This window comes from Suillus paluster, assembly GCF_016628075.1.
Source record: "Suillus paluster strain FC165 chromosome Unknown EDB91scaffold_41, whole genome shotgun sequence".
NCBI lineage: Eukaryota > Fungi > Basidiomycota > Agaricomycetes > Boletales > Suillaceae > Suillus > Suillus paluster.
Genome location: NW_024537601.1, coordinates 186,182 through 210,753, shown reverse-complemented (window position 1 = coordinate 210,753; position 24,572 = coordinate 186,182). Strand labels below are relative to the sequence as shown.

Genomic DNA, 24,572 nt, shown 5'->3' with positions numbered 1-24,572 from the left:
CCCCAAGTTACTCGTTTCTTCACTGTTCAGCAGTGAAAAGACTATTCACTAGACCACAGATGATAGCACGAGCGGAGTGATCGAGAAGATGGTCCATCACTGCAGTGCGTTGCTCATAAATGGACTATATGGCCTAGGAGAAGACAGTGGATGATGCATCCATATATCACACGGCGTGCAAGGTCGGATTGTATCTCCTCCGACTTGACAATCGAGTGGTACTTATCAACTTGAACTCTTACCCCGATAACTAGCCCGTGGTGCACATTGTATATCGTCCAGGAGGTTGAGACCAACAACCGCTCACTGCATGTGTCCATGTTCCTCGTATGTCTGGCTTCCTGGAAACAGAATTCCCTTTTCTCATGTTTCAAGTGGCGACCCGTCAATCATTCACCCTGCTACATGCACTAGTATGTAATACCTGGGTTTGAACTGTCTTCCTTCTCTTTCGGAGGGGATTGTATAACACTCAATGTGAGTGCACCGTGGTATTTAAAAACTGTGACGAATGAGTATGATGTCGGACATTAAACGACCGTACTCACCTAGAAATCGGGTTGGATAGGCGTTAGTGCTAAGTGCCTGACATGTCGTTTCTCCGAGCTGTCATATTATGCTTCTCTGGTGGGTATTTTCCCAACATGCTTTGTCTTGCTCTATCTCCTACTATCTCCCCTCATACACACACCCTTCCCAAAAGATCATATCGGCCTTCCTTCAAATGAGGAAACGTGCTGTGGTCAAATGACTTTCCTACATTTTGCAGAGCATGTGCATTTCATCTCGGTGGAAGACCAAGATGGAAGAATTTTAGTATCTTCCTCGTTTTATTTGAAATTCATGTGTAAAACTGACTCCTACTTAAGGATTGTTAGCCTACCATATCGATGGGTTCTCTGCGAAGCTACTTTCGAAAATGACCAGAGTCAGTATTCTCCACAAGCACCGCTCACTGAAACTGACGCCCCTTCCTTCTGACAGAGTATGATATTCTGAGAACCAGGCGTCAGAAAGATATCTCTGGCTTCCTTTCTGAGAAGCATCTTGTATCCACATCGACTAGTACCACTGCGTGTACGTCAAATCCAAGAATATTATTACTGAGTGTCATTGACCTCATGCCTCTTGTCCTGTACGACACCGCGGGGCGAACCTCATTCGATGGCCCGGAAAAATTTGCGCAGACTCATTTCAAATCTTGCTACTAAGTTTGTCTCACATTCTCTTGGGTCCTCGGGGGCGAATATGTCTACAATCATGCGATGTTCTATTATTTGTCTCCACAGCATGTCCCTGTGGCTTTCGCCACTGGCATGGAGGGCCATGCCTATTACACTCAGTGGGAGAACTGCACGGCCAGGAATGAATCATGTTGAAGCAGCTTCCATCACTTCTTCCAAATTTAACCTTCATGGATCATCTTTCAATACAAATTTCAAATAGAGGCTTACTGAAGTGATTTTTCCTGAAGTTGGCGAGTGTGGCACATCGAAGGCTTCCGATAAACCAAAGAAGGTCGTTGTACAAAAATATGGTTTGAGACGCCAGGGCAGCATTAATGGCTAAGATTCGCTAGGTGGAGACTACCTTACTGGTACCACCGTATACACATGGTTGCCCACCTGTTGCCACACTTCTAGGTACTCTGAATACTTCAAGCTCTATGATTTAGGACAGTCAACCTACTGGTACGCCAACTGACAATGCATACAACAGATCAATGCACGTGACACCGTAGCGATGATTCTATCCACATTACAAGGTCGACAGAAAGTATTTACGTGCATCTAAGGTATCTATATCATCGTCAAAGTGTTGATTGTGTAGTGTGCTTAATAAGTTTATAGTCATGGCGAGAGTAAGCCTGCAACGGTTTCGTATACCGCAAATGTAGCCATGTTGACTGGAATCGCCCTGGGATGAAAACAATCACGAATAAGATTGTGGTGCGCAGTACACACTTAGAACAACTCACCGCAGCAGGGTCGGGCTCAGCCCGCGAAAGAAGACCCCAACGCCCTCTGTACGATATGAATGCCGGATCGTTGACATCGTTGTGCGGTATGAGTTATCGACCATTCTCGTTTCCGACAGCATTAATCTTCGAGCCTCTTCAGGTTCGGTACTCTGCATGCGCGTCTTGACAACGTCCATTGGAAATGTCGGAAGCCAACCAATAACGCCCGCGACACCTCCGCTGACGAGCAACACCCAAAGGGGTGGAGACTCTGCGTTAAGCCCAGGAGAGGGAGGAGCGAGGTATCGACTTGTAGCCTCATACTTTCCAGCGGACGTCAAATCAGGGTAAATACACTGGGAGGGCGCTTACCCCGAGAAAGTATGCGCCATATCCGACCTCACGAAGGGCTGTAGCGGTGAAACCACGAAAAAATCCCTTGAGTCCATGTTCCCGATAAATAGTGGATATAAGTTTGCTTGCTGAGACACTTCCCAGTCCGCTCTCTAACATGTTTTGCTGCCTGATTTTAATGAGTTCGATAGGTGCAGTAAAAAGTCTGACGCGTCCATTGGGTTACTTGTCATTCAATTACTGCTGCAATGGTGGTGGAGTGCTTACGACATGGCAACACCGCAGCAGCAGCCAGCGATTGTAACTTGGGTGAGGGAGGGAATAGAATCATCTGTCATTTGCGCCTTGAGGAAAAACTTGTAGGACGCGAATATGAGACCGTTCATAAAAGCGCATGTTGCCTTTATTTGACGGGTAAGCTAGGGTCATAGCATTTGCGCGCAAAAACAAAACCAGAGGTGAAGCAATACCCTTGTATAAGCCACTAAAGCGCTCCTCTTTGATGATAGTCGTAAATGCGTGCGATACTGAATGGTATTTCGAAGATAGGTCGGGATTTTGCAGGCGGACTTTGACTGTATCATGGTAAGATCATGCCGTAGCGTGAGCCCTTACGAAAGCCCACTGTCAGACATACCTGTGTCAAACGGATGAGCGATGAGAAGCCCGACAATGCCTGGAATGCTATCAAAACCGACGGCGCTTAAGTATGACTGCCAAATCTCTACCTGCGATTGTGCCTGCTATGAAGTCAGTCGTGGGGTCAAGGTCTGTTGTTGACAGCATGAGCAGGCCTTGAAACAGTATCAATATGGGGCTCACAGCACCTGGCATCTTGCTCAACGTGTGTGAGTAACGACAGAAGCGGTGCAAGGCTCCAAACTAGTGCGTGTCAGTGCGTGCGCTTCAACTTGTAAGTTGTCATTAATATTGTTGTCAAGCTGAAATTTGGATGAAACCGTAAACACGTATTCGGTTCATACTTCAGATGATGGCCAGGGCCCAGATCACGCTTTGCCGTAAACGGGCTCAGCGACTAGCTAAGTAGCTGCCTTCAATTCTTTTGATCTCTAGTCTACGATCATCGATGGCTGATATCGCGACTCCTGAGTTTCTCAACGATCTGAAGTCTCTGTATCCTGCACCAGAAAATTATGTCGATGGTGACTGGTTCCTAGCTGCCGGTATAGCATTCAGCTCGAGCAACTGTCCCGAAGGCGTCCCATGTATACTCCGCTATGCTCTCGACGATCTCGAGAAGCTCCCGGACATCTCAAATGAAGATCGCAGGTTGCTTGTGCAGAAGATGAGGGATGGGATCTTTAAGTCTGGCATGATCTCTGGCTACCCCAAAGTTAATGAGCCGTTGATCTCTTGTTAGTGATCTCACAATATCTGTAGGCTATCAACGCTCTTGTTTCGCTGTATGAAGCCACCCCCGAAGAGCTTCGAGACACCGAGCTTCTGCGGTCCGTGTGCAAGTTATCGCAATCCCTCTCGTCCTCACTTGTTGTGTGACAGCGACCCTAATCGATCGAAAGAGGACGTTGCTGCAGCTGGTCAGGCATATTTTGATTCGACATACGGTGATACCGCAGTGACAGTTCAGTCCTTGCTTAGATCCGCATACCCAGACCTCGGTATGTTCCTATAGACACGCCTCTGCCTCAGCTCCTGAATTTGTCACCCACAGAACACTTCACGTTGACACTTGGGTACGGGTATGTGTACGCCTTCTTGGAAGTGACCTCAGCCAAGGAGACATCATTCACCATGATTTCTGCCCTGATCCCGAACGACACTCCCCGTCAGGTTGAATGGCACCTGACTGGTGCTATTCGCAATGGCGCAACAGTTGAGGAGGTAAGAGCTGTACGAGAGATCGCACTGAGAATCGCGACCAAAGCGGGCGTTTCCTTGAAACATGAAGTTCCCAATATTTGATGCATATCGACTACATAAATGTGTAGATGGAATCAAGTGCTCACCCATTGGAAGGTTACACACGTCGGTTGGACATGGTGTAGTTCTCGGCAACGGTGCATAACAGTGTCACAGGTCGATTCATGATTTGATACATGTAATTGCATAGGAGACTATGTCCGCTAATACCCATTCATCATTCTTGTAGTTCCACATAATTTTCTACAGGGAAGTATGGTCAGGTCGTCTTATCGAGACATAGAACGGGTAAGAACACACCAGGGAACATTCCGATATCGCCCTGTGGATTCTTGCCTTGCCACCACCCTTCGCCAATCGCCTCGATTTCAACAATTCTGTCGCCTACAAGGAATGATATCTCGTTGTCCTCGGCGGCTTCATAGCTGACAAAAAAGAAGATTAAATCATAAAGTCACTTTTAGAAACAGACCCACTCGTAAATAGCCACTGCTACGATGCCCTCGTCGGCAGCAGAAACTTCGGGTTCCGGTTCTGGCTCAGGAGCGGACAGCATTGCCGGCTGTTATCGCATGAGAATTAGCCCATGGTTTCAATACTAGAATTACTCACAGCTGGAGGCGGCGGGGGCGGTGGTGGTGGCGGTGGTGGCGGTGGCGGAGGGGCCTCTTCCTCAGATTGCTCCACGATTTCCACGTAATTCGCTATAGTACAATTGGCATAGACCCAACGAACTGAACAAAGAAACACTCACCAGGGAACAAACCGTTCTTTTCACCACCTTGGCCAACGCCACTCCACCAACCTTCGTCAATCTGTTCAATCTGCTCGATAAGTTCACCTTCCATCAAGTTCATTTCATTATCTTCCGTAGCCTGGTATGGAGAACGGTTTGTCAGATTTCGTGAATCACAGGAAAAGCTCGATCACGAACCTCATAGTCATATAATACGACCGCGCAGACACCCTGTCCCTCATTATGCACTGGTTCTGGTTCTGGTTCTGGCTCGGGCTCAGGTTCTGACACCACACTCAGTGCCTGCATCTGGGCTACAGGTGGAAGGGGTGGTGGCGGTGGCGGCGGCGGCGGAGGCGGTGGGGGCTTTGGATAGCATCAGTACCGAATCGCTCAACATCATGGTATACTCACTGCCGCTTCCTCTTCTTCCAGTTCAACATGCGCAGGCGCAAATGCCGGTGGTGGTGGTGGTGGTGGTGGTGGCGGCGGCGGAGCAGCCTCCTCCTCCTCTACTTCTGGTTCTGGCTCGGGAGGCGGAGGCGGCACAAATCGTGGACGTGTCGAAGCAGGGGGAGCCGGTGGAGGCGGCGGTGGCTGCATAATATTAAAAGAGTCAGTTTTCTCGCCAAAATCAAATAAGTCTTACGGGAACCGCAAATTCCTACCTGGGGCTCAGGCTCTGCAGGTATTTGCCAATGCAACCCCAGCCGCACCACCTACAGCAGCAGTGGAAAATTTCGCGCCAAACCTTCCTTGGCTCGAACCACTGCTTAAACCTGTAGATGCGGGGCTTTGCCACGAAGCCCGTCTACTTCGTTGCTCTTCTTCTTCTACTTGTTTTTTTGCTAGAAGTTGGCGTTCGCTCCAGGTGAGTTTCTTTTCTCCGCCGGCAGTAGGTGCGCGGGGTGGAGGAGCTTGCTGCTGCTCGAATTGTGCAAACGGATTCTTCAGCCTGCCTGGTGTGAGTTTGACAGGGGTCCATGCGGTACCCTGGAACATATATCATAAAGAAACAACATTGTAAAAAAAAATAACCCGCTTACTACTGGCGCAATACGATCTTCTTCTGTAGGTTTTACGGGTACACTAGAGGAAGGGACGACAGGCGGGGCAGTAGGAGCTGCAGGAGTAGAGCGTGCAGCGGTAGTCCCAACATAAGACTACAATTGTACGATCAAAGATAATCTAATAAGAAAAAGGAAGGCTTACGGAAAAAGCAGGCCTTGGAGCGCTAGGTATGACCGGAGGGCGTGACGCAGCAGGTGGAGGCGGTGGAGGAAATGATGCAGAAATTGCCTCTTCTTCCCAAGCACCAGCGGGGGCTTTCCCTGTACCAACAGGTCGTGCAGAAGTAGCGCCACCAACAACAGGGCGCGGGGCAGTGGGTATCGCAGGCTTAAATGATGTTGTAACAGGTTTCGGCGCTGAAGGCGTGGATGATGCAACATTCTTCGGTGGCGGCTGGTTCCGCATGGCCGTGATGTCGGGCCGCCCGACAGGCGTGTAGCTCGTACCGACAGGGGTGATCGGTTCGAACTTTCGCGCCTGTTCATTGTGCGCTGAGTATTTTGCCCCAGATGCCGCTTCCACACGCTTCATTATGAGCGCGGGCGTGACATCGGACTGCAGGAACACTAAGATCGCGGATATACGATTATTGAGACACAGCACGAACCTCATTGCGAGCACTGATCACAACGTGAGAACCGCGGAGGAACTTCGCAACGGCGCTGGAGTGAGTGTGGAATAGACCTTTCTTGGCTTCGGGCACTCCATCTCCACACCAGTTTATTTGTACGAACTTGGCCAGTTTACTCTGAAGGGGACAAGATCAGTTCATCAAGATTACACCAAAGTGAACATAATCCAAGCGCACATTAGGATCTATGACACGCGCGAACGCGTACTGCATCCTACACATAAATCAGAAGGGGAACTGACTGAAGGGACGATGTGGCCTACCGTCCGTCCGAGAACTCCTCTTCTAATTCCTCGAGCCCACCATTCCCAGTGGCCTGCACTTTGAGGTCATTTCCACCCTTGTCGTATGTGTATATTACCCAATCTATGTTTCTGCCAGCGACGACATTTTGGTACGCCTCGCTGATCTCTTTGCTAGATAAGTTAACCTGCAAAGACATTGGAGCTGACTGAACAAAGAGTCTAAGGGTTGAGCATCGCCCAGTGCATTGACACAAAACGGCTTACCACTGTACTGAATCGACGCAGGTCGTCGATCGCGCAGCTCAAATGACTGCGATGAAGGGACGTTTCAGGTTTCTGGGCAGTGGCTAATGTCTGTCCTGATTCAGTTCACTGGCAGTGACACCGCAGTTGATTTCTCGGCACGTGACCGAGACGCGTCTATAAGTATATTCATTGTCACCTGTCATTCATCGATTATCTTTTTACTTGCTCTCGCGCGCTGAGACTCGACGGATCTCTGGTTGAATACCGAGTTATAGGTGCGGTTGAGGCTGAAGCTGATGTGGCAGAAGACGAGCTCGGCAAGCCATACCCCCAATAAAATTCAAAACGTGACTATGTGGAGCTTAGACATCGATACTTGCGGGACGTGGATCGCCGCGATCGAGAAGGGACGAAATTTCGCCTTCTATTTGGTCCACCGACGGGGAGACTAGTGGAACCGCGGCTGCTTGAGTAGTGCACAGTGGTTATGCACAGGGTCATGCGCTGGGTGAGTCAGGCGGAGCTATCGCTGGAGATGATATGACTGTTTGCGTTCCCTGTGGTTTTTGCCGCCGACCGGACTCAAATGGTACTTGTTGACTATAAGTCCTATCCTAGACGAAGAAAAGTTCCTAACTTAATTAAGTAGGGCTACTACGAGGCGGGTAGTAGCATAGAGTATAACAGAGTAGTATGGCGTGAGTCCATGGAGCCCAATATGTATCATCGTTGTGCGAAATGTGTAACAACTGAGTCTGTTTAAGCGAAGCAACCACGATTTGAATCTACTACTACTTGGAGGGAAGGAATAAGGGCAACGTATTCCGCTCGTTGCTCATCTGTCGTCCTTACTCCAGCGCCGAAAACGAGGCTTTCCAGGGGACAATTTGACCGTGTCAAAAAAGCCTTCAACCCTTCATGAGGCCACTGTTGGACATATCGAGCTTCGAGCGCGCGTAGATTGGGGAGTGAGAGAGCATTGAATAAGCCAGATAATGCGGTTGTGTCCGTATTAAAAGAGTCACTGATGCACAAGGATTGAAGTTTGGTATGCGTGAATGGCTCCAAGACCTGTGTACCCCTGAATTCTACAGCAATTGTTAACGAGGAGAGGTCGGGACAAAGATGGAGCAACTGGGGGAATGCATTTGGCTGACATATGTCGATCTCGACATTTGTGAGGCGGGCCCACACGGGATTGAAAAGAGATAAATCCTCGAGGTTGAGCGACAGTTGTGTTACTTTGAGACTGCGCAGAGTGAATGGCAATTGCGAGATAAAGGGTGTAACAGCTGGTATAGGATTGTCCATGGATATGGTCAGCTCCTGAAGTGCTGGGAAGTCTGCTATCACAACTTCGGGCAGGCAGTCGCTGCAGCAAAAACCAATAGACAGAGATGAGATTTGATTGATGTAAGGCTGAAGAAGGCTTCGTAGCTCGTCCAAGTGATTTATATGACTTGGATGGAGTGCCAACGAGAGCGGACGTCCTTGTGATCGCTTGAGCCACGAGTCACAACAGGAAGGAACCCGCTGCCAGAGGTTGCCCATACACAGTCTGCACCACAAATTGGACGTGCCTACAGCAATCCCCCTCCATCGCCGACATACTTGGCTCAATAGCATAGGAGCTTGTTGGTTTAACGGGGGCAACCACTCATCGAATTCCGGGAGACAGCGCTCAAAAATGTGGGACAGGACTTCAGTTGGAAAGCGCCAGAGAGCCGATACGAGTCCCTTGTGCAAATTCATCGACTGTGTGATCTTGTCCTTCTTTTTGACAAGTTGCTGGCGAAGGTTGTTTATATTATCCATGACGATTTGTAGGCCTGAGATATCGTGTAGAACTGCATCCAACTGCTGTTGGCGTTCGGTGATGATCGCACTGATGCTCTGGTCTTTAAGCTCGATAGCAGAGTGGTCGGTATTGGGGAATTTGGCATATGGGGTGTCGAGGTCTATAGGAATCTGGTCATTGTTAATTAGGCGGCCATGGCAGGTATCAGATATATCGGAATAGTTCACATACGATCACTTGTGAACGTGCGAGCTGAGGGGGTATTATTCTCAGACACGAGTGCTGACAAAAAGCTCTACTTACGATGGTTTGCAGCGCACCAACGATATCCGGGACCGGAGAAAAATCGACGTTTGAGTTGACTGTCTGCATGTTGTTTGCTAATGCGGTGAACAAGATGAAGGTTTGAAGAAAGAACTGAAAATTCCGTGACGCAACTTGCTGGAAGGTATTTGAACCACCTTCTTCACTCGGAAGTCTGAGGACAAACGTTTTACCAGGGGGGCTTGTTAACAGCGGACGATGATAAAAACATCACGTGATGGAAGAAAGTCGTTTTACTCACGTGACCTCGCGCGTGTCACGACGGAAGATTCAAGCCCTTCTCCATACTCGACACCACCAACCAGCATGGAGATATCACGAGCTCTCGACCTCCCAGAATGTTCGCCCAATCTCATGCCATTCCACATCTCTCACTCAGGGCCCGCGCCCATATCCACGTACTTTCGCGTCAAGCCCTCGCCTTCCAGCGCGCATATCACGCCCTTTCTTACACAAAACACGTCCGACAAAACAAACCTGTCTACAGACGACGACCAGAACACCCTCGTTGCTGAAGACTCTCAATGTTCCCTGACCACAGTCGTCGAATCACAGTCTTCTTCGCTGGAGGAGGATTCACAGGCGTGTCCTGTAGCAGTGACAGCTATGGTAGTTGACGTGGACACCGGGACTCAGGGGAGTTCATCGAGCAAAGTAGCTCGCGCTCCCCCTGTGACGGCTTCAGTAGAAGGAAGTCTCAGGCATAACTTCATAGCGGCGTTCAGAGGGAGGCAGGTCCACGGTCGTACCGTGGACCTACCACACGGATACGGTGGCATAGTCCTGAGTGCACCAAGCGTTGATCCAAAGAGTGGTGACACTGGGATGGTTGAAGGAATAACTCAAACAAGAGGCCAGGCCCGAACAACACGCCAATCCAATCGAAAGATGGAGACAGATGAGGATGGCGCGATGAACGCAGACGATGACACTTCACATGCTGAAACTCGGAGACTAACACCGGTCTCGAGATTCTCTTCCTTAAATGTTTGGTCACCAGACATACCGGTGGATGAAGGCAAAGATGAGTACCTTAGGTCCTTGACGGAGTGGACAAAATTGGCGGCAGAGGTACGTCTTCACCCATACACTATTAGTGTATTGTAATTGAAGCATCTTCAAAGATTCACGCCTACAAGGCATAACAAGGTGCTGGCCGGAATTTCTTGGACGAATATGCAACCTCAGTGGTGGGTGCACTGTAAGAACGTTTGAACGACGTGGCACCGCGTAACCGTTGGGCCTAGTCACGTAGCTGGCACTTCTAGACCAAATTGCTACTGTGATTGCTGAATTGCAACTTCTACAGGACGATTCGAAGGATATTTCACGACCACTGTGATATGTTTTGCGCCATGAACTAGTTAAATGCGTTCTCTCTGCGAAATTTTGAGAGGGAGTGCTCGTTCTCCAGCCACAGTGCTGGAGAAACTTTGTAATTGAGATTCACCGAGCCTATCAACGTGAAGGCCTATATAGCGGCCTGCCTATTCACATGCGCACTTCTGTGGACGGCTACTAAGTATTTTGTGAAGTGTGAACTAGATCATCCCTAATATTGGGCAATGTGGGCAGTAGGGACCCATAACGGGTACCTGTCCCTGGAGTTCGACTATTAATGAACGGCAAAAAGTGTCGGCCTCTTGATTTATGCAGGAACATTTCCATAGACCCACCGCCCTGTATACATTGATGTGGGGCTGACAGCAAGGCCGGTTGAAATAACATTGCCGACAGTTTGACGTGGTACAAAAACTTGGTTCGGGTCAGTCAAAATTCTGAGAACTAATAGCACCCATCATCTTATATTTGCTCTCCCACCGCCAGCTCGTACTCCCATCAGTCAGTCGCTCTCTCACCAGTCACTCCTTTGATATTTTTTTGCGCCTTCCGATCACAATCTTTCAGTAAGTCACCAAGTATATATTGTATCTCAGTGGTCGAGAGCGCAGCGGCTGACATTGTTAGCTTCGATATCCCCCAGTTCAACTCCTTTCATACAAAAAAACATGTTTGCTGCCCTCGCCTTGACCGTTCTGGCCTCATCTGCTGCTTTATTCGTCCGCGCCGATCCAGACCCAACTAACCCTGGTCCCGGAGATGTCTTCGTCGAGGGCCAGCCCTGTTCTATCACCTGGAACCCGGATACCACTGGCGTGTGGAAGACTATGACCATTCAGTTGATGACAGGAAACAATTTCGACATGGTTAACTTGACCGGTACGTCCCCATATTCGGTCATGAGATGCTGACCTAAACTGTTCATAGCGGTCGCAACCGTTGACGGAACAGACGCGACGAAGACTTCATTCTCTTATACTTGTCCTCAGGTTGGTGATGGCCTCGTCTTATATACGTCGTAAACTTACCGAGTCCCCCCCAGGTCACACCCCACTCGCCTATCTACTTTTACCAGTTCTCTTCTGCAGCTTCCGTCAATGGCAGTGTCTGGACTGGACGATTCACGATCACTGACAAAGTAAATGACATAGTTCCTGCGACTGAGAGCACCCAACCCGACGGCTCGGTTATTCCTTGGGGTACCGGCCAGCTTGTCAAATCGACTACAACTGCTTCCGCTGGTACCACGAGCTCCGCGCCAGCCACAGGTGCTGCACTTGGAACACCGAGTGCCACTTCTTCCGACTCGGTAAGTAACGAGTACCGCTGGTTCCCACGAACAGACTCACCCAGAAGTGACGTTTAGAGCATTACTACGTCGATTGTGACTGTGACTCCGACTGCAACGTCATCCACTGGTTCGCAAGCAACTGGCGGCGGCCTCGCCCTCTCCGCGCAAAGCATCGGCTGGAAGACCGCTTCAACCCTGGGTGTCGCTGCACTGGGCTTCGCTTTGGTGCTTTAGATTCATGACCTCACGAAAACAGACCACTGCTTCATGTCCTTACAGCATGCCGTATCTTCAAGGATACACGTCTCTACTCGCGAATCTCCTAGTCATTTATCTCATTGTATCTCCTTGGGTCTTCGGGGTGTATGTTTGCAGCATATAGGGCATATATTGGGCACATATCTTGTAAATCCAACCGGGCCATTCTTTGTCAGTATTCTGTCCTTCGTGTTTATACCAGTACTGCAGACGATTCTACCTTATTTCTAAATTACAGCGATACTCTAGAAGCTTCTTTTGTCGCGATGTTCGAGCCAGTGGGGATCCAGTTCGACTGCGTGGTACCGATGCTCTTGGCTGGTTCCAGGAACACGTTATCAAAGGTCCGCTGGTGGTACGCTTCAAGCTTTGCCAAGGCAACACTTTTGCTATGTCCATCAGTCGGTTCCATCTTTCATTTTGCGCTCACCAAGGCAACACTTCCGCGACGCGCTCACCCAGTACTCACGTCTTCATTCAAACTGAAGCTTCGATCAAGCCTGATCAAACTCATCGCCTTCCTGCTCGAGATGAATGGCGCCATCCCGATCCAACGCATAAGTTCATGCTCTGGGCTGGCAGTACCCAAACCCTATAGCGAGAACTCGGCCCATGGCGTGGTTGCCACAAGTCGCGTCAATACTTTTCGGCCGCAACTGTTCTGGTATCCACTGTGCACATGATGACCGTAACTTGGTAAAAATATTCCTTATCTCTCTTTCACGCGATGAGAGGCGCATGTTCTTGGCGGTGCCACTTGGCAAATGATTTCGATGAAAGGCATTGAGGTTCAACACAAAACCTGAAGGTCAGGCGCTGTCAGGCGTTCAACGTTCAAGCCCAGGCGCTGTCGATGTCAAACAAGGCTAGAGCTTCCAAATGTGGATATGTTTGAAGACGAACCTGCTTTTGACTCGTCTAACTTTGCAAAGAGCACCCGCGGCTCAGGTAACTATTGATTACCTTTACTGTCGATCGCAGTGGTGTTTGAATCTCTTACATTCTATGACCATGACGTTTCTAAATTTGTGCGCGAGTTTTTAGGTGAACGTTGCGATTTGGGCGATTGCACCAGACCATAATTAGAACAAGCTTTGACTATCTTCCTTCTATCTTGTCCGCCTAATCAAGCTGCCTTCTGACTAAATATGTCACTCTAGAGTGGAGTCGAGACACCCAATACTATGTCGCTATCTAGAAGGTTTATCTTACATCGCCCTTCCGCATCCCTCCTTGCAGATAGCCGAGGGTCATGAGACTTTGAACATGGGGACAGATGGGGACCGTAAGTTCCTTTGTATATATAGCGCGATGTTGAAGTTCTCATCCTGACCAGAACTCAACAATTCCCCTATCGATACTATCTGTCACTGACACGGATAACTATCTACGCGCACCTATGGCTAGAAAAGTTCAAGTTGGATTCGGCGTCGATGTCGACGCTGTAGCTGGCTGGTACGTTATTTTACATTCGATCATGACAAGAATAAGCAACGATAGTTGTCATACAGGCTTGGGTCCTATGGAGGGGAAGATTCCCCTTTGGACATTTCACGAGTATGGCCCCAGTGATTTTATGTAACTGTGAGCTTAAGTCGCCGCAGGGAATGTACGCGGGAGAAGTTGGAGTGCCTCGCCTTCTCAAGCTGTTTGATAAGTATAAGATCAAAACCACCTGGTTCATCCCCGGTTGGTCCTGAGTTTAATGCTGCCATGATACGTGGAATTGATGAGTCACATAGGTCATAGCTTGGAGACGTTCCCGAAGCAAATGGAAGCAGTTCGAGATGCCGGTCACGAAATGTAAGGCTAATTGAATGTAAACATATCTTATCTCATGTCATACGCAGAGGTCTTCATGGGTATTCACATGAGGTAAGTAGTGATGGTGTCAATATCTTGGGGAAAGAACTGAACATTTTCAAAGAACCCCGTCTCTATGACTCTGGAACAACAGCGGGACATTTTGGACCATACCTTTAAGCTTCTTACGGATTTCAACAACGGTGTCCCTCCGAAGGGCAGCGTCGCCCCATGGTGGGAAACCAGCAAGGAGGGAACGACGTTGTTGTTGGAAAAGGGCATTGAATATGGTGATGATATATCGCTACTCATTTCAAACGAGGTATTGACATCATTTCAAAAGACCACTCCAATATGTCCCATGAGTAAGTCGGGATACCAGTCACTGATATACTCGGACCCATGTTCTTTCAGTTCGCAGGTGTATTATCTTCGTGATGAAGATACATGGACGAAGATCGATTATCAGGCGCAAGCTCACTCGTGGATGAAGCCACTGCAAAAGGGCAAAGAGACTGGGCTAGTCGAGATTCCTGCTAACTGGTTCGTCAAATGCATCCCTGGCGTCTTTCCTACTGATTTTATACTTTTATTCGTTCGATCAGGTACCTTGATGATCTTCCACCCATGATGTAAGATTTCGCACCTTGTGTACAAAATCAAACATGCTGACACTAGTCTAGGTTCATTAAGTCAAACTCGAACTCGCATGGTTGGGTATGTCATCACGTTTGAACACCTCGCGTCTTTCATTCATGTATCCAACAGGTCAGCACTCGAGATGTCGAGCAGCTTTGGAAAGATACATTCACTTACCTGTATAGGCAAGGATAAGATCACCGAGTTTCACCCCACTGTTAATTCATAGCACACAGGGAAGAGAAGGATTTCGTATTTCCCATCAGCATCCACCCGGACGTCAGCGGGTCAGTCTCCATTCCATATAATTTGTGCGTTCTAACTCGGTCTTTGATACAGTCGTCCACACGTACTCCTGATGCTGGTATATTCTACCCAACATACTCCTTGTTCTCTAACTCATTGGTGGTCCATAGGAGCGTTTCATTGAATGGGTCAATACTCACGATGGCGTGCAATGGTTAACCTTCTATGAAATGGCTCAAGACTTCAGAGCTACACAGGATCCAGTACCAGGCGCTGTCATGCCTAAGGGCTTCCAGAAGGCCTAAGCCTGTCGATACAGTGCAGTACGTTTCATACGGTACATTCGTGTCGAGACTTCTTAAGCGAGGATGAATGTGTACGAGTCATTTGTATCAATATGTTCTATCAACTTGTTCTTGTAACTTCCCCGTGTCGAAAGCCCGAGTGGATTGTCACTGGTGGCCGAACGTCTCCGTAGTACACAATGGCATGCGCCGACACCTGCGAAACTCGCCGGGGGGTGATACGCTGAACGAGGCTTCTAAATTTCCTATGTAGTATCCACGGTCTATGATCCCAAAGGACTTCCTTGGATTTTGTCTAAAAATCGCCACACCCGATTTCACAATGTTGGATCAATCATCCATCGCAATAGCTCCCCAATTCAGCCGCTGCTATGTTGAGCCTTATTTAGCTTGAAGTTTATCATCATCATTCCATAGATTACACGAGTGCAGAAATCCAGCGACATTCAGGATTCACCAGGTAAAATCTTCGCAACGTTCATTAATTCGGCCCATCTCTTGTCTTCTGCCCACACGATGCTCTGGTCCTCCTGCAAGGTAAGAGCTTCATTAAGCTCGTGCGTTGGCTTGCCCTGCTGCTCGAGGGCGGCGATCTCCTTGTCGAATGCGTCAAGCCATTCAAGTGCCTTCTTCGTCTGCGGATAATTCATGCTCGGAATACGCAGAGCCCAGAAGCAGCGATCGGTGCCATGCGTTACCAATCCTGTTGCATGAATTTCAGTAAAGCATCCGCTCACAACCATGCAGACACTGATGTACCTTTTGGACGCAATTGTTCCGGAGTCCAGCGGATTACATATCTGAAGACTGGGAACCCGACCTGTTGGAAATCTCTCATGAAGATCCTCACAGGGATGTGCACCTGTCCATCACTTAGGATGTCTCCCATGTGCCTCATCGATTCTTCGATAGTTGCTGTACTCGGGAGCGTCCGATACATCTTCACGAGGTTCTCAACCACAGGACGTGGGAAGTACCGCAAGACGTTAGGGAATACATCCTGTGGGCCTCGAACCGGATGCGCGATAGCGTAAAGGTACCACTCCTCGCTCAGATCGCCAATAGCAATGCTCTTGACTCCTTTCTCGCGCAAAGCACGAGCGAGGTCTCCCGACCGTTGCCAAGTCATCGGGTCGGGTGTAGTAGGAATCCAATTGCCATCAAGACACCCTCGGTACGTGCCGTGTTCGACACCAACTTCGTCCGTCTCTATCACCTTCATCATGGCTGTGATAGGAACCTTTGCAGGGTCTCTCAGAGTCTCCAAAATGTCAGGAGCGTTAGGATCGAGATTAAGGGAGCGGCAAAGGGCTTGGAAGGATGGCCTCAGCTCCGACGCGGTTTTAGGAACGGTCCTGCGGGTCATGAGTGAGTGAACAGTATGTCATAAAAGCAACTGACATCAATGCGTTTGATTGCAAGTGAGCCGAACGGAACGGAGAATTCTGCCCTGGTGGCAGGTGTGAAACGTGGTGCAAGATTTGGTGCACGGCATGGGCACCTGTTTCTCGTTGACCATGCTGTGAGTTCAAATGAAAGTCTTCACTCACCAGCAGACAGCCCAGAAAGTTGGACATTACTTGGGTCACCTGCACATGTTGTCAAGATCTCGATGAACTCTGACATGATGTGCGCTCAGGCTTACCTCCAAATGATGCAATGTTCTCCGAAATCCACTGAAGCGCTAGCCATGAATCTTTGAAGCCAAAATTTCCGTCTATCTTGGGCTCGTCGCAGGCAAGGAAACCAAGCACCGAGAGCCTATAGCCAATGTTGACATAAATTTCCTTCCTTGACTCGGCCGCGTATTGGGACTGGCTGCCCAAGCCATGAGGCGAACCAAACTGAAGGAATCTGTGACGATGGGTCACTGAGGGTTATGGGTCTATGCGCAACTCACCCTCCGTGAATGTATACTTTGACTGGAAGATTTGCCCCAGGTTTAGATGTCGAAGGACACGCAATATTGACAAAGAGGCTGAAGAATGATAGAACTTAAGTTAGAGCCGTGAATGATATCCTGAATTGCTCACGGGTCCTCAGATGGCACTCCGTAGCCCTTACGATCAACTGGTGCCGTTGCTGCACCCTGTCCATCATTGGAAGGTTGGATGCAGTCTAAGGCAATTCCGTTTTGCGATGAATTACAAAAGATTGATGATTTGACATACGCTTGGTCTCATAAATGTAATCCTTGTCTTCATAACGATAATTAACAGGCAAAGGCTTTGGGTCCTCAAAGCGAACGGGAGGCAACGCGTAGGGCAACTCTTAAGTACCCGGTTCAGCACATAAGTGGGAAGTATCTGATTGACAACCTCACCTAAGAACACCGAAGCACCATTCGTGGTTCTGCCACCCTTGACAGGACCGTACTTCGTCTCAACGACAACACTGACGCCCTTCTGCAGCTCATCAGGGATGTGTGGGATAAGTGGGATAGACATGCTCGGGGTGTAAGTGATAAGACGACTTGAGAGATTCAAGTTGAACTTGGCAGTGGATGGACAATCTTCTTATAGGATCCATGATATGGATGTGCATGTGCAATCGAGACATATGCATTGATCACGGGTGCTCGATGGGAGCTGTTCAGGCGATACGGATGCATGAATAAAGCGGGATCGGAACGCCTTGTACTTCGACGTGGTAGTGACACTATCATGGACTAGCCTATTCTGGTGAAGCCCCTATTTAAGACCTTGATTGGGTACCATAGGCCCGATGCTAATAGCGTTTTTCATTCATCGCGTGTCTCATGTAGCAATATGATGTGCCAGCTATCATTTCTGAATGTTTTTCGACAACTGCAGCATGCCAAAGTCAATTCTACTACAGCCGTGCTTTATATTTCACATATCCCTTTGGCATCACAGCACCCGGAGGGGGATCATTCTTCGCCCTAAACCTCTCTGCCATCTCATGATACGTAGCCCACTTCACGTCGTCATGAGTATTAATCCATTCGATGAATCGTTCCTAAATGCAGGAATGCATGTCAGACACGCTGGCAGTTCATTAGATCTATTTCTCACCAGCATGAGCAGTACCTGGGGACGTCTACACTGAATAAGTCAATTGTTTAAATGCAGTAGCAACGTGTAAGGCGTACCCGCCCACGTCCGGATGGATGGTTAGTGGGAAAATGAAGTCTTGTTCTTCCCTGTAAAGATACGTGAAGGTATCTTTCCAAAGCTGCTCAACAGCTTGAGGGGTCACCTGAGGGTGGTCAAGTCAGTAATCAGTTTGAAAGAGACGTGTCACATTTTGTTCAGACTTGCCCATCCATGAGAATTAGAGCTAGCCTTCATGAACCTAGGTTTTTCATTAATGAAGATGAAGCACACTTTTCGATGATGAACGAAACGCACATCATTGGTGTCATGTCTTCGAGGTACCTTTGGTGGAAAATTGAGCGCTGACTGATCACTCCGAAAGAGAATAGCGTCACCAGCTAGCAGGTATTTCAACAAGACCTGTTTCTTTTCCCCTCTTAAGAGGCTTCATCCACGTGTGCGCCTTCGCCTTGTAGTCGATTTTAGTCCACGTGTCTTGATCGCGAAGGTAGTGTGCCTGAGAACTGCAATAAAGCAGTAAATATCCAAGCGGAATGAGCATCAGCCAGGTCCTTACTCGCGAGACATGTTCGAGTGATCTACATGAATGAATAAGAACGACTAACATCATGTCACAACACGTAGGCATACCGTACTCGATTCCTTTCTCTAGAAGGAGTGCGACACCTTCCTTGCTCGTTTGCCACCACGGTGCCACATTGCCCTTTGGGGGCACTCCATGGTTGAACTCTGTGAGCAATTTGTACGTGTGATTAAGAACGTCGCGTTGTTGCTCTGGCGTCATTGAGTCTGGATTCTGTATAATATTCGCTAAGCTCTCTGAGGCCAGTTGAATTACGTGTACAAAAGCACCTCATGAGAATAACCGTGAAGTCCGCTAGATTGCTATCAGTAAATGGACATCGTAACAGACACAACACTAACATTTCGTGACCCGCGTCCCGGACAGCGGCCATCTCTTTTGGGAACGTTTCCAAGCTATGGCCTGCACATAAATGTTCCCGGTGGTGTATAAAGCCCTAGTAAAAGAACTCGAACTCACCTGGAATGAACCATGTAGCTTTGATGTTATACTTATCAAGCAATTTCAAGACTCGTAAGACGCCAACTTCCCCCGCATACATGCCCTAAAAAGGTCATAGAAAAAAAAGTCTTACACGTTGAAAGGAATCTGATCATACGCGAGATATGTCTAATGGCGAGTCTTCGCCACCATATGAGCCTAGCCTAAAATGGTTGCATAGAACAATCATTTCGGAGCTCACAAAGGATGAAACTCACCAGCCAGCTACAGCATCTACATCAACTCCAAATCCTATGAGAATCTCTCGGGGCATCTTAGTAGGTCAGTATCTCTGGTGAAAAATCCACGGGAAGAAGCTCTTTATATACCGTCAGAAAGACAAGCGACTCAGAAGAGATCCCGTTTACTATGTGACCCCATGACTATGAGTTGTATCGCCGCTCACGCTTGCCGCAATCGATGATGTAATATCTGCTGGGCCTTTTACACGTGTAGGTCTGTGTCGGTAGGCCATCGAACGAGTTAATAGAACACACTGATACATGTCATTCAACATCCACGTGAAGAAGTCTCGCCACGATTTATTGCATTTCACAGACACTTCGTGAAGCCCTTAGGCATTACGGCACCTGGTGCTGGATTTCTTTTGGCTCTGAAATCTTGAGCCATCCCGTATAGGGTTACCCAGTGCACATTATCGTGGGTATTGACCCATTCGATGAAACGCTCCTATGGATCACCAGTTATTTAAAGAACAAGAGGCACGTTGAATGGAACATACCAGCATAAGAAGCACGTGTGGACGACTGTACCGAAAACTCAAATTAGAACGCTGAAATGTCAAAGAGCAAAGACTTACCCGCTGACGTCTGGGTGGATCGTGATGGGGAATACGAAGTTCTCCTCCTCTCTGTGTGCGCTATGATTCGACAGTGGGATGCAACGCAGTTATTATCCTTACCTATACAGGTAAGTGAATGTGTCTTTCCAAAGTTGCTCGACATCTCGAGTATTGACCTGTTGGATACACAAATGAAACACTTGAGAAGGTCTTCAAACGTGACTACACACCCAACCATGCGAGTTTGAGCTCGACTTAATGAACCTAGACTGATGTCAGTATGTTGAATTGCTACACAAGTCGTAGAATCTTACATCATTGGGGGAAGATCATCAAGGTACCTTTCCAAATGTATAAGATACGCAAAATCAATAGGAAAGACACCAGCGAGGTTATTAACGAACCAGTTAGCAGGAATCTCGACGAGCCCAGTCTCCTTACCCCGCTGCAATGGCTTCATCCACGTATGAGCTTGCGCCTTATAATCGATCTTCGTCCAGGTATCTTCGTCACGAAGGTAATATGTCTGGGAGCTGAAAGAATGTGGGTCTCAGTATACCAGGACTGGTATACCAACTTACTCGTGAGACATATTGGAGTGGTCTGTTAAAGCAATGTCAATATCTCGCTTGAAACAAGTGGTGATATATCGTGACCATATTCAATACCCTTTTCCAGCAACAACGTCGTTCCCTCCTTGCTGGTTTCCCACCACGGAGCGACGCTGCCCTTTGGAGGAACGCCATGGTTGAAATCGGTAAGAAGCTTGTAGGTGTAGTCCAAAATGTCCCGCTGTTGCTCCAGAGTCATAGAGACAGGGTTCTTTGAAAATGAGTTCTTTCCCCAATATTGATACTATCATCCTTTACCTCATGTGAATATCCATGAAGGCCTCTGCGAATGACATGAGAAAGATATCTCCACATTTTAAGGAGTATTACATTTCATGACCAGCATCTCGAACTGCTTCCATTTGCTTTGGGAACGTCTCCAAGCTATGACCTATGCAACATCAATTCCTCGTATCATGGCGGCATTGAACTTAGGACCAACCGGGGATAAACCAGGTTGTTTTGATATTATACTTATCAAATAGCTTGAGAAGGCGAGGCACTCCAACTTCTCCCGCGTACATTCCCTGCCGGACTTAAGCTCCCAATCATATGCAGTCACTGTGACCATACTCGTGAAATATCCAATGGAGAGTCTTCACCTCCATAGGATCCAAGCCTGCATAATAATCCTCGGCTTTGATTCTTGTCACGATCGAACGAGAAAAAACATACCAGCCAGCCACAGCATCAACATCTACACCGAATCCAATGAGAACTTTTCTAGCCATTAGCTACTCGTAGTTCACCAGGAGAATCAACCTGAGGGAGTCGTTAGGAGGTCCTAGTCATGGTGAGAATTTCAACGCAGCAATATATATACAACGGAACGTACAGTCCCATGACCCTTGCCAATGACAGACAACCAGAAGCTGACTTGCAGACGATCTAAGATAAGCCTTTAAATTCACTAGACAGCGACTCGAATTACTCTAGACTCTAGAGTACCATGTCAGCTGAATTCAAGGGTTTACCTGGGTTTGCATTGTGCAATCGCCCAATTTGCAGACGTTCGCCCGAAGATCCACACAGAATCTAGGACATTGAATTTGAAACACCACAGGTACATGACTTGGATGAGTGGCTGACGTCCTGACAGTGGCTGTCCACATTTAGTAGGTAGTATTTGACTTTCGTCGTGTACCGTGTGCGCACCCAGTTACTACATGCGTTCATCGAAGCTGTTTACCAATTGACTTCATCGAGCGTGTGCCTCTTGTTATCAGAATTCCCTCGTGCATGGCAACAGGATCAAGTACTGAGGAGATAAGCATATTTTTAACAAGTTACCGTGTTTTTCACGGAGCCACTGGGAAAGACATTGACGGAAAAGATTAGAAAGCGCCCAAGTTCTTATCTCCAACTTTACTAGTATATTTGCCGTACGAGAAGAGTAAGGACCAGTGTACCCTTTTAGCGTCGAGTCCCCGTGATTCAAAATGTCGATCAGCGAGAAGCAGGGTGAATTCAGCGTCAACACTGTCAGCGTTTTGAAGGGCTATCCCACTCCACCACGTAATGCAGACGATACTCTACTCGCTGAACTTGGCTACAAGGCTGAGTTCAAGCGCGAGTTCTCGGTCAGTCCCTCCTTGCCGCCTGCATGTGAAGTGAATATTCAAGTCACTTCTGTCCAGATGATCGAAACAATTGCTTTCGCCTTCTCAATCATGGGCGTGGTAGCTTCCGTGTCATCGACATTCTCATTTCCATTGGTCTCAGGTGCGTGCCCACTATTTGGCAGCAACGAGTGACGCCGAGGTCCGTAGGTGGTCACGTTGGAATGGTCTGGGGATGGCTGATCCCCTGTTTCTTTGTGATGGCGGTGGCGTGTTCAATGGCGGAGCTGGTGTCCTCAATGCCGTAAATATATTTGTCACCTTCTGCAACAACTTGGGACCTCACATGCGCGTCTTCGTCTAGGACTTCTGCTGGCCTCTATTACTTTTCTGCCAAACTTGCACCTCCGAAATACTCCGCATTGGCCAGCTGGATCACAGGTTGGCGAAAGGCTTTTTGAATTGAACTTTCATCTCACCAAGTGGTTCCCAGGATGGGCCAATATCACGGGCCAAATTACTCTCGTGTGTTCCATTGACTTTACCTGGTTCGTTGATGCAAGCAGTACACTTCCTGTAGCTTACTTTGTATAGCGCACAGATGATCACTACCGCAATTGCGGTGAGCTCTGACGGAGCAACGATATTGAGCTCCGGTGCTACATACGGCATATTGCTTGCCATTCTGTTTACCCATGGCCTGGTGTGCTCCGCTGCCACGAACGTATTGGCCCGCTTAAATCTGTTTTATGTCATTGTCAACGGCAAGTATTGGTTTACAATCGTGTAGGTGAACTTCCAGATCCCATTTTTTCCCAAATAGTTGGTACGACCATAGCCGCCATCATTGCATTATTTGTCTGCTCTGGCGACAACAAAGTATCCACAAAGGATGCTTTCACTATGTTCGAGAACAACACAGGATGGAGCAACAGTGAGCACCAACTGTATCATCTAAGGGTATTGACGGACCGCGTGTGCAGATGGATGGGCCTTCCTTCTCGCTTTCACAGCTCCAATGTGGACGCTCACGGGCTGTGAGTGGACAGTCATTGCACGCGGATGTACTATTGTCTTAATAAATCTCCAGATGATTCCGCTGCACATATTGCTGAAGAAGTAGCCGGCGCTCAGCGTGCGGCACCCATTGCAATCCTTGTGGGTGTGTTCGGGACGCAAGTGCTGGGATGGCTTCTCTTCATAGCGTGCTCCTTTGCAACGGCTTCAGTGTCCAATTTATTAACTGGTGCCTTGCCGCTTCCCATGGGTCAGCTCTTTCTTGATGTACTTGGCAAAAGAGGGATGCTGGCAATATGGAGTCTTATCATTGTTGTCCAGGTATATCTCAAAAATTCTCCATCTGATTTCACGTGAATAATCGGTTGATCAGTTCGTGACGGGAGCTGCACAGGGGGTTGATGCGTCTCGGGTCGTCTTCGCTTTTGCGAGGGACAACGCTCTTCCTGGTTCTCGCTGGTGGAAACGGATGAATCAGCACACGCAAACTCCTGTAAATGCTGTCTGGTTGGTCATGACTGGTGCTGCCGTCTGTGGCTTATTAGGCTTCTCCGCTGCAGCGCTATCATCCCTTGCAGGGTACATTGGACTTCACTTTGTAAAATTTATATTCTCAGGAATTTTTCGCGTTCTAGGGCCTCCGTCATCGGCTTGTATGTGTCTTATGCAACACCCATCTTCCTTCGTATCACATCGGGCCGTGATAAATTGGTCCCTGGCACATTCAGCCTGGGAAAGTGGTACATGCCTATTGGGATTATAGCTGTCGCATGGGTATGCTTCATTGTGGTCTTATTGGTCTTCCCCCCCACACAAACAGCCACCGCGGTGGGGATGAGTGCGTATATGGACAGATTATGATGGGCTTGATTCGGTCGCTGACATGATGAACAGATTACGCTGTCGTAATTATCATGGGCGTTTTCTTCTTTGCGTCCATCTCTTGGGTCGTTTCAGCGCATAAGTGGTTCCATGGCCCGATCAAGAACATTGATGATCCCAGATCGTCTGTAGAGGGGAAAGAGCTTTAAAAGGTGATATTTAGTTCATTGTCGTATCGACGGGATTACGTTACCGAAGCACATTCGGAGCAGTCTTTAGATGCGCCAAGAGATGTAACTATAATCAAATTTTGGCTCTTTGAAGTAACCGCAAATTTACCTGCTAGAAAATATCCAATTGAAACAGTGCAGGAGTGAATCCATACAGTCCTGCGCCTGTATTCTGATAGGCTAACCGATTTAAATAAGTTGATATTGACAAGGCTCTACCAGATTGGCAGACTGTAAGTAA

General features: G+C 48.2%; 11 protein-coding genes across 11 annotated transcripts; 5 read left to right on the top strand and 6 right to left on the bottom strand.

Moving 5' to 3' along the window:
• Positions 1–1,570: 1,570 nt before the first annotated feature.
• Positions 1,571–3,283, bottom strand: EDB91DRAFT_1143534 (mitochondrial carrier domain-containing protein). Its single transcript, XM_041319097.1, has 8 exons — positions 3,142–3,283; positions 3,043–3,084; positions 2,952–2,990; positions 2,768–2,889; positions 2,582–2,715; positions 2,333–2,519; positions 1,979–2,283; positions 1,571–1,917 (listed from the first exon to the last, which is right to left on the bottom strand). The coding sequence occupies exons 1-8, from the start codon at positions 3,146–3,148 to the stop codon at positions 1,851–1,853; spliced, it is 903 nt and encodes a 300-aa protein (XP_041175430.1). The 5' UTR covers positions 3,149–3,283; the 3' UTR covers positions 1,571–1,850.
• On the top strand, positions 3,284–4,358 carry EDB91DRAFT_1143530 (uncharacterized protein). The gene is made up of 4 exons (XM_041319096.1): positions 3,284–3,668; positions 3,716–3,783; positions 3,836–3,954; positions 4,008–4,358. Exons 1-4 carry the CDS (start codon positions 3,402–3,404, stop codon positions 4,256–4,258), a joined length of 705 nt encoding a protein of 234 aa, XP_041175429.1. The 5' UTR covers positions 3,284–3,401; the 3' UTR covers positions 4,259–4,358.
• Positions 4,359–4,433: 75 nt separating this feature from the next.
• Positions 4,434–7,096, bottom strand: EDB91DRAFT_1250254 (uncharacterized protein; the record flags this gene model as incomplete). The annotated part of the gene is made up of 13 exons (XM_041323202.1): positions 4,434–4,459; positions 4,517–4,641; positions 4,693–4,778; positions 4,829–4,920; positions 4,971–5,091; positions 5,151–5,318; positions 5,367–5,549; positions 5,676–5,945; positions 5,999–6,115; positions 6,165–6,578; positions 6,631–6,771; positions 6,832–6,868; positions 6,918–7,096. 13 exons carry the CDS (start codon positions 7,094–7,096, stop codon positions 4,434–4,436), a joined length of 1,959 nt encoding a protein of 652 aa, XP_041175428.1.
• A 617-nt stretch (positions 7,097–7,713) lies between these two features.
• Positions 7,714–9,454, bottom strand: EDB91DRAFT_1143523 (uncharacterized protein). The gene is made up of 4 exons (XM_041319095.1): positions 9,382–9,454; positions 9,247–9,323; positions 9,175–9,195; positions 7,714–9,113 (listed from the first exon to the last, which is right to left on the bottom strand). Exons 2-4 carry the CDS (start codon positions 9,313–9,315, stop codon positions 7,905–7,907), a joined length of 1,299 nt encoding a protein of 432 aa, XP_041175427.1. The 5' UTR covers positions 9,316–9,323; positions 9,382–9,454; the 3' UTR covers positions 7,714–7,904.
• A 104-nt stretch (positions 9,455–9,558) lies between these two features.
• EDB91DRAFT_1143519 (ribonuclease H2, subunit C) lies at positions 9,559–10,868 on the top strand. Its single transcript, XM_041319094.1, has 2 exons — positions 9,559–10,338; positions 10,392–10,868. The coding sequence occupies exons 1-2, from the start codon at positions 9,574–9,576 to the stop codon at positions 10,410–10,412; spliced, it is 786 nt and encodes a 261-aa protein (XP_041175426.1). The 5' UTR covers positions 9,559–9,573; the 3' UTR covers positions 10,413–10,868.
• Positions 10,869–11,276: 408 nt separating this feature from the next.
• On the top strand, positions 11,277–12,133 carry EDB91DRAFT_1056012 (uncharacterized protein; the record flags this gene model as incomplete). The annotated part of the gene is made up of 4 exons (XM_041313973.1): positions 11,277–11,487; positions 11,536–11,597; positions 11,651–11,937; positions 11,977–12,133. 4 exons carry the CDS (start codon positions 11,277–11,279, stop codon positions 12,131–12,133), a joined length of 717 nt encoding a protein of 238 aa, XP_041175425.1.
• Positions 12,134–13,556: 1,423 nt separating this feature from the next.
• EDB91DRAFT_1238151 (carbohydrate esterase family 4 protein) lies at positions 13,557–15,150 on the top strand (the record flags this gene model as incomplete). The annotated part of the gene is made up of 14 exons (XM_041321676.1): positions 13,557–13,612; positions 13,669–13,714; positions 13,762–13,846; positions 13,900–13,960; positions 14,008–14,032; positions 14,085–14,250; positions 14,304–14,325; positions 14,375–14,503; positions 14,566–14,592; positions 14,644–14,677; positions 14,729–14,784; positions 14,836–14,886; positions 14,939–14,963; positions 15,016–15,150. The coding sequence occupies 14 exons, from the start codon at positions 13,557–13,559 to the stop codon at positions 15,148–15,150; spliced, it is 918 nt and encodes a 305-aa protein (XP_041175424.1).
• A 364-nt stretch (positions 15,151–15,514) lies between these two features.
• Positions 15,515–17,770, bottom strand: EDB91DRAFT_1143505 (Alpha/Beta hydrolase protein). The gene is made up of 9 exons (XM_041319093.1): positions 17,474–17,770; positions 17,322–17,420; positions 17,184–17,268; positions 17,051–17,128; positions 16,796–17,004; positions 16,701–16,739; positions 16,552–16,651; positions 15,910–16,505; positions 15,515–15,853 (listed from the first exon to the last, which is right to left on the bottom strand). Exons 1-9 carry the CDS (start codon positions 17,595–17,597, stop codon positions 15,597–15,599), a joined length of 1,587 nt encoding a protein of 528 aa, XP_041175423.1. The 5' UTR covers positions 17,598–17,770; the 3' UTR covers positions 15,515–15,596.
• Positions 17,771–17,913: 143 nt separating this feature from the next.
• EDB91DRAFT_544652 (carbohydrate esterase family 4 protein) lies at positions 17,914–19,703 on the bottom strand. Its single transcript, XM_041327666.1, has 13 exons — positions 19,509–19,703; positions 19,409–19,454; positions 19,270–19,354; positions 19,152–19,212; positions 19,080–19,104; positions 18,858–19,023; positions 18,784–18,805; positions 18,602–18,730; positions 18,522–18,548; positions 18,432–18,465; positions 18,263–18,369; positions 18,186–18,210; positions 17,914–18,129 (listed from the first exon to the last, which is right to left on the bottom strand). The coding sequence occupies exons 1-13, from the start codon at positions 19,562–19,564 to the stop codon at positions 17,983–17,985; spliced, it is 930 nt and encodes a 309-aa protein (XP_041175422.1). The 5' UTR covers positions 19,565–19,703; the 3' UTR covers positions 17,914–17,982.
• A 139-nt stretch (positions 19,704–19,842) lies between these two features.
• On the bottom strand, positions 19,843–21,434 carry EDB91DRAFT_1238149 (carbohydrate esterase family 4 protein; the record flags this gene model as incomplete). The annotated part of the gene is made up of 13 exons (XM_041321675.1): positions 19,843–19,980; positions 20,033–20,057; positions 20,111–20,161; positions 20,213–20,268; positions 20,323–20,356; positions 20,497–20,625; positions 20,674–20,695; positions 20,749–20,914; positions 20,962–20,986; positions 21,034–21,094; positions 21,146–21,230; positions 21,277–21,322; positions 21,379–21,434. 13 exons carry the CDS (start codon positions 21,432–21,434, stop codon positions 19,843–19,845), a joined length of 894 nt encoding a protein of 297 aa, XP_041175421.1.
• A 440-nt stretch (positions 21,435–21,874) lies between these two features.
• EDB91DRAFT_1143490 (amino acid/polyamine transporter I) lies at positions 21,875–24,475 on the top strand. Its single transcript, XM_041319092.1, has 12 exons — positions 21,875–22,283; positions 22,341–22,425; positions 22,473–22,566; positions 22,627–22,703; positions 22,756–22,810; positions 22,857–23,026; positions 23,086–23,196; positions 23,246–23,299; positions 23,353–23,600; positions 23,653–23,858; positions 23,915–24,117; positions 24,174–24,475. Exons 1-12 carry the CDS (start codon positions 22,143–22,145, stop codon positions 24,308–24,310), a joined length of 1,581 nt encoding a protein of 526 aa, XP_041175420.1. The 5' UTR covers positions 21,875–22,142; the 3' UTR covers positions 24,311–24,475.
• Positions 24,476–24,572: the final 97 nt, after the last annotated feature.

Bases quoted from the DNA above. Each gene is read 5' to 3' on its own strand.
- EDB91DRAFT_1143534 (XM_041319097.1), bottom strand. The intron at 2,991-3,042 runs GTAGAGATTTGG...ATAGCATTCCAG, and splicing joins CATAGCAGGCACAATCGCAG to GCATTGTCGGGCTTCTCATC. The intron at 2,284-2,332 runs GTAAGCGCCCTC...TCCGCTGGAAAG, and splicing joins ATGGCGCATACTTTCTCGGG to TATGAGGCTACAAGTCGATA.
- EDB91DRAFT_1143530 (XM_041319096.1), top strand. From the start codon at position 3,402: ATGGCTGATATCGCGACTCCTGAGTTTCTCAACGATCTGAAGTCTCTG. The intron at 3,669-3,715 runs GTTAATGAGCCG...CAATATCTGTAG, and splicing joins TGATCTCTGGCTACCCCAAA to GCTATCAACGCTCTTGTTTC. The intron at 3,784-3,835 runs GTCCGTGTGCAA...GTTGTGTGACAG, and splicing joins CGAGACACCGAGCTTCTGCG to CGACCCTAATCGATCGAAAG.
- EDB91DRAFT_1143523 (XM_041319095.1), bottom strand. From the start codon at position 9,315: ATGCAGACAGTCAACTCAAACGTCGATTTTTCTCCGGTCCCGGATATC. The intron at 9,196-9,246 runs GTAAGTAGAGCT...ATACCCCCTCAG, and splicing joins TTGGTGCGCTGCAAACCATC to CTCGCACGTTCACAAGTGAT. The intron at 9,114-9,174 runs GTATGTGAACTA...AACAATGACCAG, and splicing joins TCGCACGTTCACAAGTGATC to ATTCCTATAGACCTCGACAC.
- EDB91DRAFT_1143519 (XM_041319094.1), top strand. From the start codon at position 9,574: ATGGAGATATCACGAGCTCTCGACCTCCCAGAATGTTCGCCCAATCTC. The intron at 10,339-10,391 runs GTACGTCTTCAC...GCATCTTCAAAG, and splicing joins GGACAAAATTGGCGGCAGAG to ATTCACGCCTACAAGGCATA.
- EDB91DRAFT_1143505 (XM_041319093.1), bottom strand. From the start codon at position 17,597: ATGTCTATCCCACTTATCCCACACATCCCTGATGAGCTGCAGAAGGGC. The intron at 17,129-17,183 runs GTGAGCAATTCA...ATCATTCTTCAG, and splicing joins GGAGTGCCATCTGAGGACCC to CCTCTTTGTCAATATTGCGT. The intron at 16,652-16,700 runs GTGAGTGAAGAC...AACGAGAAACAG, and splicing joins ACTTTCTGGGCTGTCTGCTG to GTGCCCATGCCGTGCACCAA.
- EDB91DRAFT_544652 (XM_041327666.1), bottom strand. From the start codon at position 19,564: ATGCCCCGAGAGATTCTCATAGGATTTGGAGTTGATGTAGATGCTGTA. The intron at 18,731-18,783 runs GTAAGGACCTGG...GCTTTATTGCAG, and splicing joins CACTCGAACATGTCTCGCGA to TTCTCAGGCACACTACCTTC. The intron at 18,466-18,521 runs GTGCGTTTCGTT...TGAAAAACCTAG, and splicing joins GAAGACATGACACCAATGAT to GTTCATGAAGGCTAGCTCTA.
- EDB91DRAFT_1143490 (XM_041319092.1), top strand. From the start codon at position 22,143: ATGTCGATCAGCGAGAAGCAGGGTGAATTCAGCGTCAACACTGTCAGC. The intron at 23,197-23,245 runs GTGAGCACCAAC...CCGCGTGTGCAG, and splicing joins CAACACAGGATGGAGCAACA to ATGGATGGGCCTTCCTTCTC. The intron at 23,859-23,914 runs GTACATTGGACT...TTCGCGTTCTAG, and splicing joins GCGCTATCATCCCTTGCAGG to GGCCTCCGTCATCGGCTTGT.